This window comes from Sus scrofa, chromosome 6, assembly GCF_054392235.1.
Source record: "Sus scrofa isolate SSC_HxYL_T2T_F1_AM1 chromosome 6, Sscrofa_HxYL_maternal_Yorkshire_Landrace_v2.0, whole genome shotgun sequence".
Lineage (NCBI taxonomy): Eukaryota > Metazoa > Chordata > Mammalia > Artiodactyla > Suidae > Sus > Sus scrofa.
This window is the reverse complement of record NC_139388.1, coordinates 4,033,166-4,049,206: the sequence shown is the minus strand read 5'-3', so window position 1 is coordinate 4,049,206 and position 16,041 is coordinate 4,033,166. Positions and strand designations below refer to the sequence as shown.

Sequence of the window (16,041 nt, the reverse complement as noted above, 5' to 3'; positions counted from 1 at the left end):
GCCCTTGCTCAGTGGGTTAAGGATCCGGCATTGCCGTGAGCTGTGGTGTAGGTTGCAGAGGCGGCTCGGATCCCGCGTTGCTGTGGCTGTGGTGTAGGCCGGTGGCTACAGCTCTGATTAGACCCCTAGCCTGGGAACCTCCATATGCCGCGGGAGTGGTCCCAGAAAAGGAAAAAAGACAAAAAAAGACCAAAAAAAAACCCCAATACAACAAAAAGCTGGTCCTTTGAAAGGGTAAACAAAATTGACAAACCTCTGTGCAGATTCACCAAGAAGAGAAAAAGAACCCAATTACACAAAATAAGAAATGAAAAAGGGAGTTCCCTTGGTGGCGTAGTAGTTAACGAACCCGACTAGGAACCATGAGGTTGCGGGTTCCATCCCTGCCCTTGCTCAGTGGGTTAAGGATCTGGCGTTGCCGTGAGCTGTGGTGTAGGTCGCAGACATGGCTTGGATCCCACGTTGCTGTGGCTCTGGCGTAGGCTGGTGGCTGCATCTCCAATTCGACCCCTAGCCTGGGAACCTCCATACGCCGCAGAAGCGGTCATAGAAAAAAAGCCAAAAAAAAAAAGCCAAAAAAAAAAAAAAAAAAAAAAGAAATGAAAAAGGAGAAATCTCAACAGATGCTGCAGAAATAGAAACAGAGAATATTATGAACAATTATATGCCAATACATTTGACAACCTATAAGAAATACTCTATTTTCTAGATACAGAGCTTGCCAAAACTGAGTCAAGAAGGAATAGATCATTTGAATGGACTGATCACTAGAAATGAAAGAGTATGGAATAAAACACTCCCTACAAACAAAAAGTCCAGGACCTGATGGCCTAACAGGGCATTCTACTAAACATACAAAGAAGAACTTACAAGCATCCTTTTTAAAATTTTCCAAAAGGTTGAAGAAGAAACACTCCCAAAGACATCCGATGAAGCCACATCACCTCAATACCAAAACCAGACAAAGAAACTATCAAAAAAAAAAAATTATAGGCCAGTATCTTTGATGAATATAGATGCAAATATTCTCAACAAAGTTTTAGCCAACTGAATCTAACAACATATAAAAAAGATCACACACACACAAAGAAATAAATAAAATAAAAAAATAAAAAATACCACAAAACGTGACCAAGTGGGGTTCATCCCAAGGTCACCACGATGGTTCAGCACATGCAAATCAATCAACGTCATCCACCACATTAACAAAAGAAAAGTCAAAAACCACATCATCACCTCAATAGATGCAGAAAAAGCACGTGAGGAAATCCAACATCCATTCAGAATAAAAACTCTTACCAAACTGGGTATAGAGGGAGCATATCTTAACATACTAAAAGCCAATTAAAAAAAACCCCACAGCCAATGTAATACTCAGTGGAGAAAAGCTGAAAGCCTTCCTGCTATAATCTGGAACAAGATAAGGGTGCCTGCTCTCGCCACTTTTATTCAGCATAGCATTGGAAGCCCTAGCAGGAGCAATCAAACAAAAGAACTAAAGAGCATCCAAACTGGAAGGGAAGAGGTGAAATTGCCACTATATGCAGATGACATGATACTATATATAGAAAACCGGAAGGACTCAACCCAAAAACTACTCAAACTGATCAAGCAAAGTAGCAGGATACAAGATTAACATTCAGAAATCAGCTGCATTTCTGTACACCAACGACGAAGTATTAGAAAAGGAATATAGGAGTTTTCGTTGTGGCTCAGAGGTAATGAACCTGACTAGGATCCATGAGGATGCAGGTTCAATCCCTAGCCCCACTCAGTGGGTTAAGGATCCAGCATCACCATGAACTGTGGTGAAAGTCACAGACACGGCTGGGATCTGGTCTTGCTGTGGCTGTGGCCCAGGCCGGCAGCTGCATCTCCAATCTGATCCCTAGCCTGGGAACTTCCATGTGCCATGAGTGTGGCTCTAAAAAGACACACAAAATAAGGAATATAAAAATACCTTTTAAAATTGCACCCCAGGAGTTCCCGTCGTGGCGCAGTGATTAACGAATCCGACTAGGAACCATGAGGTTGCGGGTTCGATCCCTGGCCTGGCTCAATGGGTTAAGGATCCAGCATTGCCATGAGCTGTGGTGTAGGTTGCAGACGCGGCTCGGATCCCGCGTTGCTGTGGCTGTGGCATAGGCCAGCGGCTACAGCTCCAATTCGACCCCTAGCCTGGGAACCTCCATATGCCAAGGGAGCGGCCCAAGAAATGGCAAAAAGACAAAAAATAAATAAATAAGTAAATAAAATAAAATTGCACCCCCCCAAAATTAAATACCTAGGAATAAACCTGACCAAGGAGGTGAAACACTTATATGCTGAAAACTATAAAAAAAATTAATCAAGGAAATTAAAGAGGATTCAAAGAAATGGCAAGCTACTCCATGCACTGGAAAAATTAGTACCATTAAAATGGCCATACTCCCCAAAGCAATCGACATATTTAATGCGATCCCTATCAATTACCCATGACAGAGTTCCCATCGTGGCTCAGTGGTTAACGAATCCAACTAGGATCCATGAGGATGGGGGTTCAATCCCTGACCTAGCCCAGTGGGTCAAGCAAGGATCCGATATTGCCATGAGCTGTGGTGTAGGTGGCAGAAACAGCTTGGATCTGGCATTGCTGCAGCTCTGGTATAGGCTGGCAGTTGTAGCTCCAATTTGACCCCCTAGCCTGGGAACTTCCATATGCCCCAAGTGGGGCCCTAAAAAGAAAAAAAATATATATCACAGGACTAGAACAATCCAAAATGTACATGAAATCATGGAGTTCCCATCATCGCGCAGCAGAAACAAATTCTGAGGTTGTGAGTTCGATCCCTGGACTTGCTCAGTGGGTTAAGGATCCAGCATTGCCGTGAGCTGTGGCGTAGGTCGCAGATGTGGCTCGAATCCCGAGTTGCTGTGGCTCTGGCCTAGGCTGGCAGCTGTAGCTCTAATTAGACCCCTAGCCTGGGAACCTCCGTATGCCGCTAGCGCAGCCCTAAAAAGCAAAAAAAAAAAAAAAATTTATATGGAACCCTAAGAGACTCAGAATTGCCAAAGCAATCCTGAGGAACAAAAACCAAGCAGGAGGCATAATTCTTCCAGACGTCGAACAATATCACAAATGTACAGTCATCAATACAGTGTGGTGCAGGTACAAAAACAGACACACAGACCAACAGAATGAGAGAGAGTATCCAGGAATGAACCCAGACACCTATGGTCAATAAATCTTCGACAAAGGAAGCAAGAATATAAAATGGGGAAAAGCCAGTCTCTTCAGCAAGTGGTGCTGGGCAGACTGGACAGCTGCATGTAAATCAGCTAGAAACTAGAAACTAGAACACGCCCTCACGCGATGCACAAAAATAAACTCAAGATGGCTTAACGACTTAAACATAACACGTGACACCACCGAACTCCTAGAAGAGGACATAGGCAAAACATTCTCTGACATCAACTGTGCAAAAATTTTCACAGGTCAGCTCCCAAGGCAATAGAAATAATAACAAAAATAAACCAATGGGACCTAATCAAGCTGACAAGCTTTTGCACAGCAAAGGAAATCATACATTAAAAAACAAAACAACAACAACAAAAAACAGCCTATGGACCGGGAGAAAACAGTTGCAAATAATGCAACCAGCAAGGGCTTCATCTCCAAAATACACAAACAACTCATACAACTCAACAGCAAAAAACCAAACAATCCAACTGAAAAATGGGCACAAGACCTAAAGAGACATTTCTGCAAAGAAGACACGTGGATGGCCAACAGGCCTCATAAAGAAATGCTCAACATCACTGCTTACTAGAGAAATGCAGATCAAAACTACAATGAGGTACCACCTCACACTGATCAGAATGGCCATCATTAGTAAGTGGACAAATAACAAAAGCTGGAGAGGGTGTGGAGAAAAGGGAACCCTCCTGCACTGTTGGTGGGAATGTAAACTGGTACAGCAACTATGGAGAACAGAATGGAGGTTCCTCAGAAAACAAAATATAGAATGACCATATGACCCTGCAATCCCACTCCTGGGCATCTACTGACACAAAACTTTGATTCGAAATGATACATACACCCCTATGTTCACTGCAGCACTATTCACAACAGCCAAGACATGGAAACGACCTCAATGTCCACCGACAGATGAATGGATTAGGAAGATGTGGTACATATACGCAATGGAATACTACTCAGCCATTAAAAAAAGAACCAAATAATGCCATTTGCATCAACATCGATGCAACGAGAGATTCTCATACTAAGTGAGGTCAAAGAGAAGAACAAATACCATATGAAATCACTTATATGTGGAATCTAAATATGCCACAACGAACCTGTCTACAGAACAGACACAAACTAATGGACATAGAGAACAGACTTGTGGTTGCCAAGGTGAAGGGGGAAGGAGTGGGATGGACCTGAGTTTGGGGTGAGTAGATGCCAACTATTCCATTTAGAGTGGATAAGCAATGAGGTCCTGCTCTACAGCACAGGGAACCAGATCCCATCACTTGTGGTATAACGTGATAAAAGATAATGCGAGAAAAAGAATGTACACCTATGTACAACTGGGTCACTTTACTGTACAACAGAAATTGACAGATCACCGTAAATCAGCTATAATAAAAATTTTTTAAAAAAATAGAAAAAGAATTCCAAGCACAACACCAAAGAGAGTCATCAAACCACAAGAGAAGAGGACAAGAGAAGAAAGAACAGCAAAAACAAATCCAAAACAATTAACAAAATGGCAATAACGAAATACCTATCAATAATTACCTTAAATGTAAATGGACTAAATGCTCCAACCGAGACACAGACTGGCTGAATGGATACAAAAACAAGACCCATGTGTATGCTGTCTTTAAGAGACCCACTTCAGTGTTGAAGACACATACAAACTCAAAGTGAGAGGATGGAAGAAAATATTGCCCGCAAAAGGAAATCAAAAGAAAGCTGGAGTATCAATCCTCGTATCAGACAAAATAGACCTTAAAATAAAAGCTGCAAGAAGAACATCACATAATTTTCAACAGACCAATCCAAGAAGGAGACACAACAATTGTAAATATATGCACCCAACATAGGAGCCCCTCAATATATGAAGCAACTGCTAACGGCCTTAAAAGGAGAAAGTGACAATAACACAATAATAATGGGGGACTTTAACACCCCACTTACAGCAATGGACAGATCATCCAGGCAGAAAACCAATAAGGAAGCCCAGGCCTTAAATGATGCATTAGACTTAATAGGCGTATATAGATAGAATAGTCCACCCAAAAGCAGCAGAATACACAGTCTCTAGGATAGGTCACATTCTGGGTCCCAAATCAAACCTCAGTAAATTTAAGAAAACTGAGGAGTTCCTGTGGTGGCGCAGTGGTTAACGAATCCGACTAGGAACCGTGAGGTTCCGGGTTCGATCCCTGCCCTTGCTCAGTGGGTTAAGGATCCGGCGTTGCCGTGAGCTGTGGTGTGGGTCGCAGACATGACTCGGATCCCGCATTGCTGTGGCTCTGGCGTAGGCTGGTGGCTATGGCTCCGATTAGGCCCCTAGCCTGGGAACCTCCATATGCCGCGGGAGCGGCCCAAGAAATGGCAAAAAGACAAAAAATAAATAAAAATAAATAAATAAATAAATAAATAAATAAAAGAAAAGAAAACTGAAATCCTATCAAGCATCTTTTCCAACCACTATGCTTTAAGACCAGAAATCAACAAGAAAAAAACTGTAAAAAACACAGACATGTGCAGGCTAAACAACATGCTACTAAATAACTAATGGATCACTGAAGACATCAAAGAGGAATTTAATACCTAACTGCAAATGAGAACAAAGACTTAACAATCCAAAAACTATGGGATGGAGTTCCCAGCATGGCTGTGATAACAAGCCCAACTGGTATCCATGAGGATGTGGCTTCCATCCCTGGCCCTGCTCGGTGGGTTAAGAATCCAGCATTGCCATGAGCTGTGGTGTAGGCTGGCTCAGATCCTGCATGGCAGTGGCTGTGATGGAGGCTGGCAGCTGCAGCTCTGATTCAACCACTAGTCTGGGAACTTCCATATGCCACACTTGTGGCCATAGAAAGAAAGAAAGGAAAAAAAAAAAAAAAAAAAGAATAAAGTACCTAGGAATAAACCTACCTAGACAAAAGACCTGTATTCTGAAAACTCTAAGACATTAGGAGTTCCCATCATGGCTCAGTGGTTAACAAACCCAACTAGCATGCAAGAGGATGCATGTTTGATCCCTGGCCTCGCTTAGTGGGTTAAGGATCTGGTGTTGCCATGAGCTGTGGTGTAGGTCGCAGACATGGCTCAGATCCCAAGTTTCTGTGACTGTGGTGTAGGCCAGCAGCAACAGCTCCGATTCAACCCCTAGCCTGGGAACCTCCATATAGTGTGGTTACAGCCCCAAAAAGATGAAAAAACAAAAACAAAAATCTCTAAGTTGCTCAGGAGAGAATTCAAAGATGATACAAAAAGATGGAAAGATATATCATGCTCCTAGATTGGAAGAATCAATATTGTCAAAATGACTATAGTATCCCAGATGATCTACAGATTCAACTCAATCCCTATCAAACTTCCAAAGGCATTTTTCACAGAACAAAACATTTACAAAAATTTTTGGAACCACAACAGACCCCAAATAGCCAAAACCATTCTCATCAAGAAAAATGGAGCTGAAGAAATCAGGCTCCCCGACTTCAGACTATACTACAAAGCTACAGTCATCAAAAGAGTATGGCACTGGCACAAAAACGGAAATATAGCTCAAAGGAACAGGAGAGAAAGCCCAGAAATAAACCCAAGCATGTATGGTCAACTTATCTAGGACAAAGGAAATAAAAATAAACAATGGAGGGGGATGGGGGGATGCACTGGGGTTGTGGGATGGAAAGCCTATAAAATTGGATTGTGATGATCATTGTACAACTATAAGTGTAATAAATTCATTGAGTAATAAAATATATATATATACATATACACACACACAATGGAGAAAAAGACAGTCCCTTCAGTAAGTGGTGCTAGGAAACTGGACAGCTGCATATAAAAGAATGAAATTAGAACACTCTCTAACACCGTACTCAAAAATAAAACTCAAAATGGATTAAAGACTTAAATGTAAAACCAGATACTTTAAAACTCTTAAAGGAAAACATATGCCAAGCACTATGACATAAACTACAGCAGTATCATCTCAGATGCACCTCTTAGAGTAATGACATAAAAACAAAAATAAACAAATGGGAGTTCCCACTGTGACTCAGTGGTCAGGAACCTGGCTACTGTCCATGAGGACGTGGGGTCAATCCCTGGCCTGGCTCAGTGGGTTAAGGATCAGGAGTTGCTGGGAGCTATGGTATAGGTTACAGACACGGCTAGGATCCTGAGCTGCTGTGGTGTAGGCTGGCAGCTACAGCTCCAATTCGACCCCTAGCCTGGGAACTTCCATATGCTGCAGGTGTGGCCTAAAAAGACAAAAAATGAACAAACAAATGGGACCCAATTAAACTCAAAAAGGTTTTGCACAGCAAAAGAAACCATAAACAAAAAGACAACCCACAAAATGGGAGAAAATATTTGCAAATTAAACAACTGACATGGGGACTAATCTCCAAAATAGATAAACACCTCCAGCAGCTCAGGATCAAAAAAACAATCTCATCAAAAAATGAGCAGAAGGAGTTCCCATTGTGGGGCAGTGGAAATGAATCTGACTAGCATCCATGAGGATGCAGGTTCAATCCCTGGCTTTGCTCAGCAGGTTAAGGATCTGCTGTTGCCATGAGCTGTGGTGCAGGTCGCAGACACCACACGGATCCCAAGTTGCTGTGGCTCTGGCGGAGGCCGGCACCTACAGCTCCAACTGGACCTCTATCCTAGGAACTTCCATATGCCTCAGGGGCAGCCCTAAAAAGCAAAAACAAATGAAAAAAATTAGCAAAAGATCTGAACAGAAATATCTCCAAAGAAGATACAAAGATGGCAAAAAAAAAAAACACATGAAAAAATGCTCAAGATGACTAATTATTAGAGAAATGCAAATTAACTACTGCTATGATGTATCATCCTACACCAGCCAGAATGGCCACCATTGAAAACCTACAATCAGTAATACTGGAGAGGGTGTGGAGAAAAGGGAATCTCTTACACTGCTGGTATGAATGTAAACTGGTACAACCACTATAGAAAACAGTATGGAGGTTCCTCAAAAAACTAAAAACAGAATTACCACATGATCCATCAATCCCACTCAGGGGCATCTATCCACAGAAAACCACCACTTGAAAAGAAACATGTACCCCCACTTTTTTTTCTTTTGCTTTTTAAGGCCTCACCTGTGACACATGAAGGTTCCCAGGCTAGGGGTCAAATTGGAGCTGTAGCTGCCGGCCTACACCACAGCCACAGAAATGTGGGATATGAGCTGCATCTTCGACCTACACCACAGCTCACGGCAACACTGGATCTTTAACCCACTAAGCGAGGCCAGGGATCAAACCCACAACCTCATGGTTCCTAGATGGATTCATTTCCGCTGTGCCACGATAGGAAGTCCTACCCCAATTTTCACTGCAGCACTATTCACAATAGCCAAGACACGGAAGTAACCTAAATGTCCATCAGCAGAGGAGTAGACAAAGAAAATGTGTAATAGACAATGAAATATTACTCACCAATAAAAAAGAATGAAATAATGGTGTCTGCATTGACCTAGAAATGATCATGCTAAATGAACTTAGTGAGAGACAAACAGCATATGCTATCACTTACATGTGGAATCTTTAAAAAAAGGATACAAATGAACTTATTTGCAGAACAGAAACAGACTCGGAGACTTTGAAAAACTTCTGGTTACCAAAGGGGACAGGTTGGGGCAGGGGTGGGGGGGGGTGGACTGGGGGTTTGGGATGGAAATGCTCTAAAATTAGGTTGTGATAATGGTTGTAAAACTATAAATTAAATAAAATTCTCTTAATTAAACAATTTTCCTCCTTTCCTTTGGGCTGCACCCAGAGCATGCAGAAACTTCTGCGCCAGGGATTAAACAGGCACCACAGGGACAACTCCAGATCCTTAACCCACCTAATCGCCAGGGTACTTCTAGCACATTTTCATCACCCCAAAACCCCTATACCCCCATCCCTATACAACCACTAATCTCTGTCTCTGTGGATCTGCCTGCTCCGAGCAGTTTATGGAAATAAAATAATACTGGAGTTCCCATTGTGGCACAGTGGTTAATGAATCCGACTAGGAACCATGAGGTTGCGGGTTCGATCCCTGGCCTCACTCCGTGGGTTAAGGATCCAGCATTGCCGTGAGCTGTGGTGTAGGTTGCAGACGAGGCTCGGATCCCACATTGCTGTGGCTCTGGTATAGACTAGTGGCTACAGTTCCGATTAGACCCCTAGCCTGGAAACTCCATATGCCGCAGGAGCGGCCCTAGAAAAGATAAAAAGACCAAAAAAAAAAAAAAAAAAAGCCACATACACACAAAAGAAATAATACTGTGTGTAGTCTTTGAGTTCTCAACCTCATCCCTTGAAATGGCCAAAAATAAATTGCCTTCTGTATTTGACACCTTACTTCCATGCATTCTCTATAATGTGAAATGACTGCTCCTCCTGCTGGTCTACACTTATTTTTTTTTTTTTTAATTAGAAATGTTGATTTATGAATTCCCATTGTGGCTCGGTGCGTTAAGAAACCCACTGTAGTGGCTCTAGTAGCTTCAAAAGCCTGGTTTGATCCTGCCACCATTCACAATGGGTTAAAGCATCAGGCGTTGCTGCAGCTGTGGCTCAGATTCACGCCCTGGCCCCGGGACTTGCATATGTTATGGGTGCGGCCTTTAAAAAAAAAAAAAAGAAAAAAAGCAAAGAAGAGGAGATGAAGTTCCCATTGTGGCTCAGCAGGAAACGAACCCGGCTAGTAATCATGAGGATTCGGGTTCAATCCCTGGCCTTGCTCAGTGGGTTAAGATCTGGCATTGCTGTGAGCTGTGGTGTGGGCCCGCAGCTGTAGCTCCGATTCGCCCCCTATCCTGGGAACTTTCATAGGCCGCGACTGCGACCCTAAAAAGGAGAAAGAAGAAAAGTTGCTTTCGAGTCACAAAACACCTTTCAAGCAAGTTGAGGTATCTCAAAATCCGAACTAGAATCGGTACACACACCCCAGACGACGATTAGTAACAGCGGTCCGCGGCCTCTAGCAGGTGAGACCAGGCCCATTCATTGATTTCAGCTGAGGAGTGGATGCCGCCGAGAAGGAAGGACCCCGCGCGGGCGGGTGATCCCAGGTTCCACGGCACTCCTCGTCCCCCACGTCCTTACCTACGTCCATCCACTCGGGAGCGAGCAGCCGGCACTTCTGTCTTTGTTTCAGGTTGATGGCCAGCCACAGAGGCACCTGCACTGGTAAGCCAGGGTTGAAAGGCCCCAGGTCGCCCTGCCGAGGGACACGCAGCCCGTCACGCACAACAGAACATCGCTGGACCTCGCTGCTGCCCACTCGGCTGAAACCCAAATACAGGCAAAAGCCAACTCGGCCGAGCACCTCGCCCCACCGCCCACCCGCTCCGGGGCCCACACGCGGCCGCCCAACACCTGTGGGCGCTGGGCCGTCCCTCCCGGAAGTGGGAACCGACCAGGGTCCTCACCCCGATGAGGTAGATCTTGTCCAGACTGAAGTTCGGGATAATGGTGACCAGCTCCTTTTCAGCCAGAAACTCCACCTCGGCCGCGTCCATGGTGGAGCCAACAGTCAGCCCCAGCCTCTCCGGCGCCTGAGGCTCCCCGGCGTCCTGCAGAAACGCTGCGGCCGCCGCTTTCCCGCCACCGCGCGGAACCCGCCCCCGGGCCGGAAGGAGCCTTGACTGGCCTATAGGAACGCGACGCTCTCCGCTTAGCGGCGGAAGGCGGGGACCGCGGCTGCTACGAGCCCGCGGATTGGCGATCTTAAGCGAGGCCGTGCGCAGGCCCCGCCCCTCTCACGGAAGGCCACGCCCCCACGCGTCCCGGCCACGCCCCTGCCGTGGGCCAAGCACCTGTCGCTGGAAGCCCACCTGTTCCTGGTTCAGCGCTCCGTGTCTCTTCACCAGCCCTGTGCGCCTGCCCGCCCACACTGCGAGTCAAGCTGGGCGTGAAGGTGGGGTTTGGGGCCGGGAGCATATGCAATTAAAAGTCACGGCGTGACCAGGCTTACACAGACTGGACCCCAGCCCAGCGGAGCGAGGAAAGCCGTTGTTTCCTTTAACTTCATAACCTTCTGTTCTCCCAGTACACGAAGATCAATACCTATAAAAGTGCAGATCCCTCCACGGCACCCACAGCTTCCAATTCAGAAACCGCGGGGAAGAGGCTGAGAATTTAACCTTAGGCTCCCTGGGGAAGAGGAAGTTTGCAAGACTGCAGCCAATACGCATTGATGAGCTCATCCATTAGCTGGTCCCGGCGCCTTACTATACCGTGGGGTCGTGTGCAAGGTAGCAGCAGTGTTCTCAGACCCTCCTGGGTCAGCACCCCCTAGGAGATTCTCATGTTCACATGCAGAATTGTGATTCATGGGTCTGGGGTGCGGACTGCCGGCTTCTGATGCCGTGGTACCCAGGCCAGGAATGCTTCCTGGGAGGTGAACCAGTTAGAAGAGGACTGGGGTTGGGGGGAGCGGGGGAGCAGTCAGGCCAGGGGCTGAATTTGATGCCCTGATCATTAGGCTCTAAGAAAAATCGTACCTGACAGGAGGATTTCAGGGTTCTGGATGCCTGCAGGAAGCCTGCCCAACCCCAGAAAACTCCATGCTTTCCTCTCTAACCCCCCTGAAACCTGCTCCATGTCAGGTTGTTGGGAAGATGAAATAAGGCCATAGATCGTTCTGCCCACCGACATGGCCTGGAAAGCTGTTGTTTTTCTGTACTGGAAATTGTCATTCCTGGCCTGAAGATTTTCTTCATTTCGTCATTTATAAAGACAAATACTTTCAAAAATAAAAAAATTCCCTCAGGATGCTGTGTGACTGAGAGCAAAGGACCACTCTGATTTTCAGTTTCTTCATCTACAAGCGAGCGGGGAGGGGAAGGAGCCCCCAGAGTGTCTGGGAAGGAAGGGAAGCTGCAGGCCACCTGGCCCCTCCTAAAATAGAAGCTCCCTCAGGCATCTGCAGAGAGTGTGTGCCAGCTTGTCTGGGTTTTGATTGATGGGGAAATGTTGTCTTGACTGGCAAATATTTGTGTTTCAAAGTTGGCGAGGCTTCCCTCCCTGACGGCTGAAGCCTGTAAAAGAGCAAATGAAAAGAGCTGGTGGGAAAACCGCAGTTCAGAGAGGCCTTGGTGGGACGAGAGCTGGCAGAGTCGGGTGCCTTGGCGTTCTTATCTGTAAAATGGGACAGTGCCACTGCTTATCTCACTGGGCTTTTGGGAGAATGAGATGAGGCAGGGTGCAGCTTTACATACTGCCAGATGGTGCTGTCTTGAGGTCTCAAACTTCAGCCTACATCAAGGTCCCGTGGGGGCTTGTTAAAGCAGCATGATTCACAACAGCCAAAAGGTGGAAGCCACCTGAGTTCCCGGGGTGGCTCAGCAGTTAATGATCCTGGCAAGGATCCAAGAGGATGCGAGTTTGATCCCTGGCCTCGCTCAGTGGGTTAAGGACCTGGCGTTGCCGTGAGCTGTGGTGCAGGTCACAGACGTGGCTCGGATCCCGCATTGCTGCAGCTGTGGCTGTGGTGTAGACTGGCAGCTATATCTCTGTATCTCCAATTGGACCCCTGGCCTGGGAACCCTGCCGCAGGTGTGGCCCTAAAAAAAAAGATGGAAACCACTCAAATGTCTATCAGCTGAGAGCTGAGCAACCACATGCGGTCGATAGTTACTTGGGAATATTATTCGGCCATAAATAGGAATGAAGCCCTGATTGACACTGCAATGGGGACAAACCTTGAAAACAGTATACTACGTAAAAGAAGCCAGACGCATGAACCGTATGCGATTCCATTTATATGAACTGTGCAGAATAAATGATAAATTCATGGTACTAGATTAGCGGCTACCAGGGTTGGGGGAGGGGGGAGGGGAGTGACTGTTAATGGGGACGAGGTTTCTTTTCAGGGTGATGGAATGTTCTGGAATTAGTGGTGGTGGTGGTGCTTCTACAACTCTGTAAATATAATAAAAATTGCTGAATTGTAGATTTTGAAACGGTGAATTTTACCATATGTGAACGATTCCTCAATAAATCTCTTATTTAAATGCCCCTCCGTAAGCTCCAGACCCAGACTTCCTGACTCAGTCATCACACACCTTACACGCTCCTTGGGAACTTTTTTGGGGGGGAACCACACCTGCAGCATGTAGAAGTTCCAGGGCCAGGGGTGGAACACAAGCCACAGCTGTGACCCAAGCCACTGTAGCAACAATGTTGGCGCCTTAACCCACTGCACTACCTGGGAACTCCAGGAACTTTTTCTAACAGGGCAAACTGGGAAGAGGGGTAACTTACCACCATCTAGCCCAGGACTGAGCCCCTCCCAGGATCCAAAAAGGACTTCTGACAGCCCAGCCTCAGGCCTGGCCTCTGAAGGTGGGGGAAAGAGAGAAAACAGGAGGAAAAGCAAAATGGGGAGGTGGTCTGGCCCGGCAGCTACAGCTCTGACTGGACCCCTAGCCTGAGAACCTCCACATGCCTTATGAGCACCTCCCCTTCCAGAAAAAATCCAGTATCAAAATTGGTTCATTCATTGTGACGAGTGGACCGGAGTAAGGTAAGATTAAGGATTAAGCACAGGTAAAACTGGGGGGCACGGTGGGGGCAGTATACGGGAACCCACTGTACTATCTGCTACTTTTCTGTAAATCTAAAGCTAAGTTTCTTTGGAGCTTCCTGGTAGCCTTGCAGTTTTCACTGCTGTGGCTCAGGTTTGAAACTTTGTATTTTTGTCTTTTTCGGGCCACACCTACAGCATATGGAGGTTCCCAGGCTAGGGCTCCAATCGAAGCTATAGCCGCTGGCCTACACTACAGCCACAGCTGCAGCAATGCCAGATCCGAGCCGCATCTGCGACCTACACCACAGCTCACAGCAATGCCAGATCCTTAACCCACTGGGCGAGGCCAGGGATCGAACCGGCAACCTCATGGTTCCTAGTTGGATTTGTTTCTGCTGCGCCATGACAGGAAGTCCTGTTTTTGTTTTTGTAAAAGTCTCCCCTCCAGCTTCCCCTGGGACACCCGAATCACTGGGAAGCTGGGACGCTCTCGTCCCCTGCACGTCCTTCCGGTCACCCGGGAACTTAGACCACGGTGCTCCCCGCATGACCGGCAACCTGGGCTTCTGACTTGAAAGCCCCAGATCTTTCTGCGATGCTGGCGATGTCCTGCAGCTGTGCTGGCTGGGATGGCGGCCACCAACCCCGCATGGAAACAGCGCTTGGCGCACCCGGACGTTTCCTGGGGTGAGCACGCTGGGAAGGACCCAGGGTCCCCCTGGGCAGAGCACCTGCTCTCAGTCCAGGGCCCGTCTACCTGGAGGTTTGAACTAGTGCCACGTGGCAGCGATGTTCTTACAGAGAAGAGAGAGGTCCAGGAAGACGAAGACAGAGTGAGGAATCGAGGAGCGGGGGAGGATGCCCTGCCTGTGGATGATGTCACCTGCTGGGTGCCCGGCCACACCTGGGCAGAGGGCCCTGGCGCCTCCGGCTGGGGCCTGGCTTCAGCCAGGCTACTCTCCTGTGGTCTCAGGGGACCTTGGAGGAAGCCGTGACTTGCCGCTGGGGTGTCTTCTCTCTAAGGAGGGGGCTAGAATGACAGCCACAGCAGCAAAAGAGACATGCTGAAGTGAAAACACCTCCTCTGAAAGCCAAAGCCCAGGTGGCGGAGGTGGCTACCTAGCAGGCCCAGAGAATAGGACAAGACTGCCTCCCTAACGGGACCCCTACCGGGCACCAGGAGCCTGGAAGTAGCGCTCCAGGCTGGATGACCTCTGAGGTCTCAGGTGGGGGTGACGGCGTGACCTCCGCGGGCCTGACCTCACCTGCAGTTTCTGGCCAGCAGCCCTGGATGCCGGGAGCCCAGCAGCTCCAGCTGTTCCAACCTTTGCATCCTGGAGCCCTTGGGAAGTGGGGCGGGACCGACGCAGGTAAGTTCTCCGCTGCATCTGGCAGACAGCGGGGCTCACGACAGCCCTCCAGGTGCTCTTCTCCCTGCTGAGTGCGGTGACAAGGGCGGCTGGAGAGGCACGCAGAGGCCAGCTCCCCAGGGCTGCAGTGTAAGCTGCTCCCCAGGACGGGGACAAGACCCTGAGCCCAGCGGGAAGCTGTCTGAAGGGTGCAGGTGCGGGGATGGGACTTGGTCGGGCAGTAGGGACTCACCTGGAGGCTGGAAGCAGATGTCCAGGAAAGTGGTGGCGAGGGCCTGGCCTAGGCCAGCAGCCGCTGGGACCAACAGGAGAGACTGAAAGCAGGGCCCATGGACTGCCTGCCCTAGGCGGCCTCAGGCCCTTCCCCGTCACCTGTGGCACCGCACAGCCTGGCAGCGTCCCCCCTTCCCCCCAGGCTTGCAAGTCCCTCCCTGCCATTCCCCGGCCACCAGGGCTGGCGGGGGAGCCATCACGCCAGCCGCACGGCGCACATCACGGCTCAGCCGGGCGCTCTCGAATGGCTCCGACATGGTGTGAATACACTCCTGTGTCTTTTTGCCATCTGCTACTGTCATTAAAAAATTACATTTCCATCTGTTTTCACACTTTCTCCTCTCCCAGCCTCCCCTCCTGGAGGCATACAGCACGCAGCTCGTGTCAAGGACCTGAAGGGTCCCTGGTCTCTTGGAATCTGGGAGCTTCTCCGGGACACACCAAGGTTAGGGGTAATGGGCTGGGTTGGCAACCAGAGCTGTTAATTCCACCAGGGCTGTCATTGACTGTGACCTCTGCTCCGCCACCACCACACACACTTTCCCGGGAGCCACTTCCAAAGCTTTTTATTGCTGGTTGTGATCAGTCTGCATAGCCATAGCATTAAAAATAAAT

At 47.8% G+C, this 16,041-nt stretch overlaps 1 protein-coding gene across 45 annotated transcripts in view; it reads right to left on the bottom strand.

Moving 5' to 3' along the window:
- GINS2 (GINS complex subunit 2) overlaps positions 1 to 10,879 on the bottom strand; it is a 31,688-nt gene extending 20,809 nt beyond the window's left edge. For 33 of the 45 annotated variants that reach the window (XM_084959364.1, XM_084959363.1, XM_003126817.5 and 30 more), the window contains exons 1-2: positions 10,683 to 10,879; positions 10,357 to 10,471 (exon numbers count right to left, since the gene is read on the bottom strand). In XM_084959364.1, the coding sequence (XP_084815490.1) occupies positions 10,357 to 10,471; positions 10,683 to 10,772 (205 nt within the window). In that variant the 5' untranslated portion in view covers positions 10,773 to 10,879. The remainder of the gene's footprint in view (positions 1 to 10,356; positions 10,472 to 10,682) is intronic. The other 12 variants (XM_084959395.1, XM_084959400.1, XM_084959397.1 and 9 more) reach the window with 1 other exon arrangement.
- Positions 10,880 to 16,041: the final 5,162 nt, after the last annotated feature.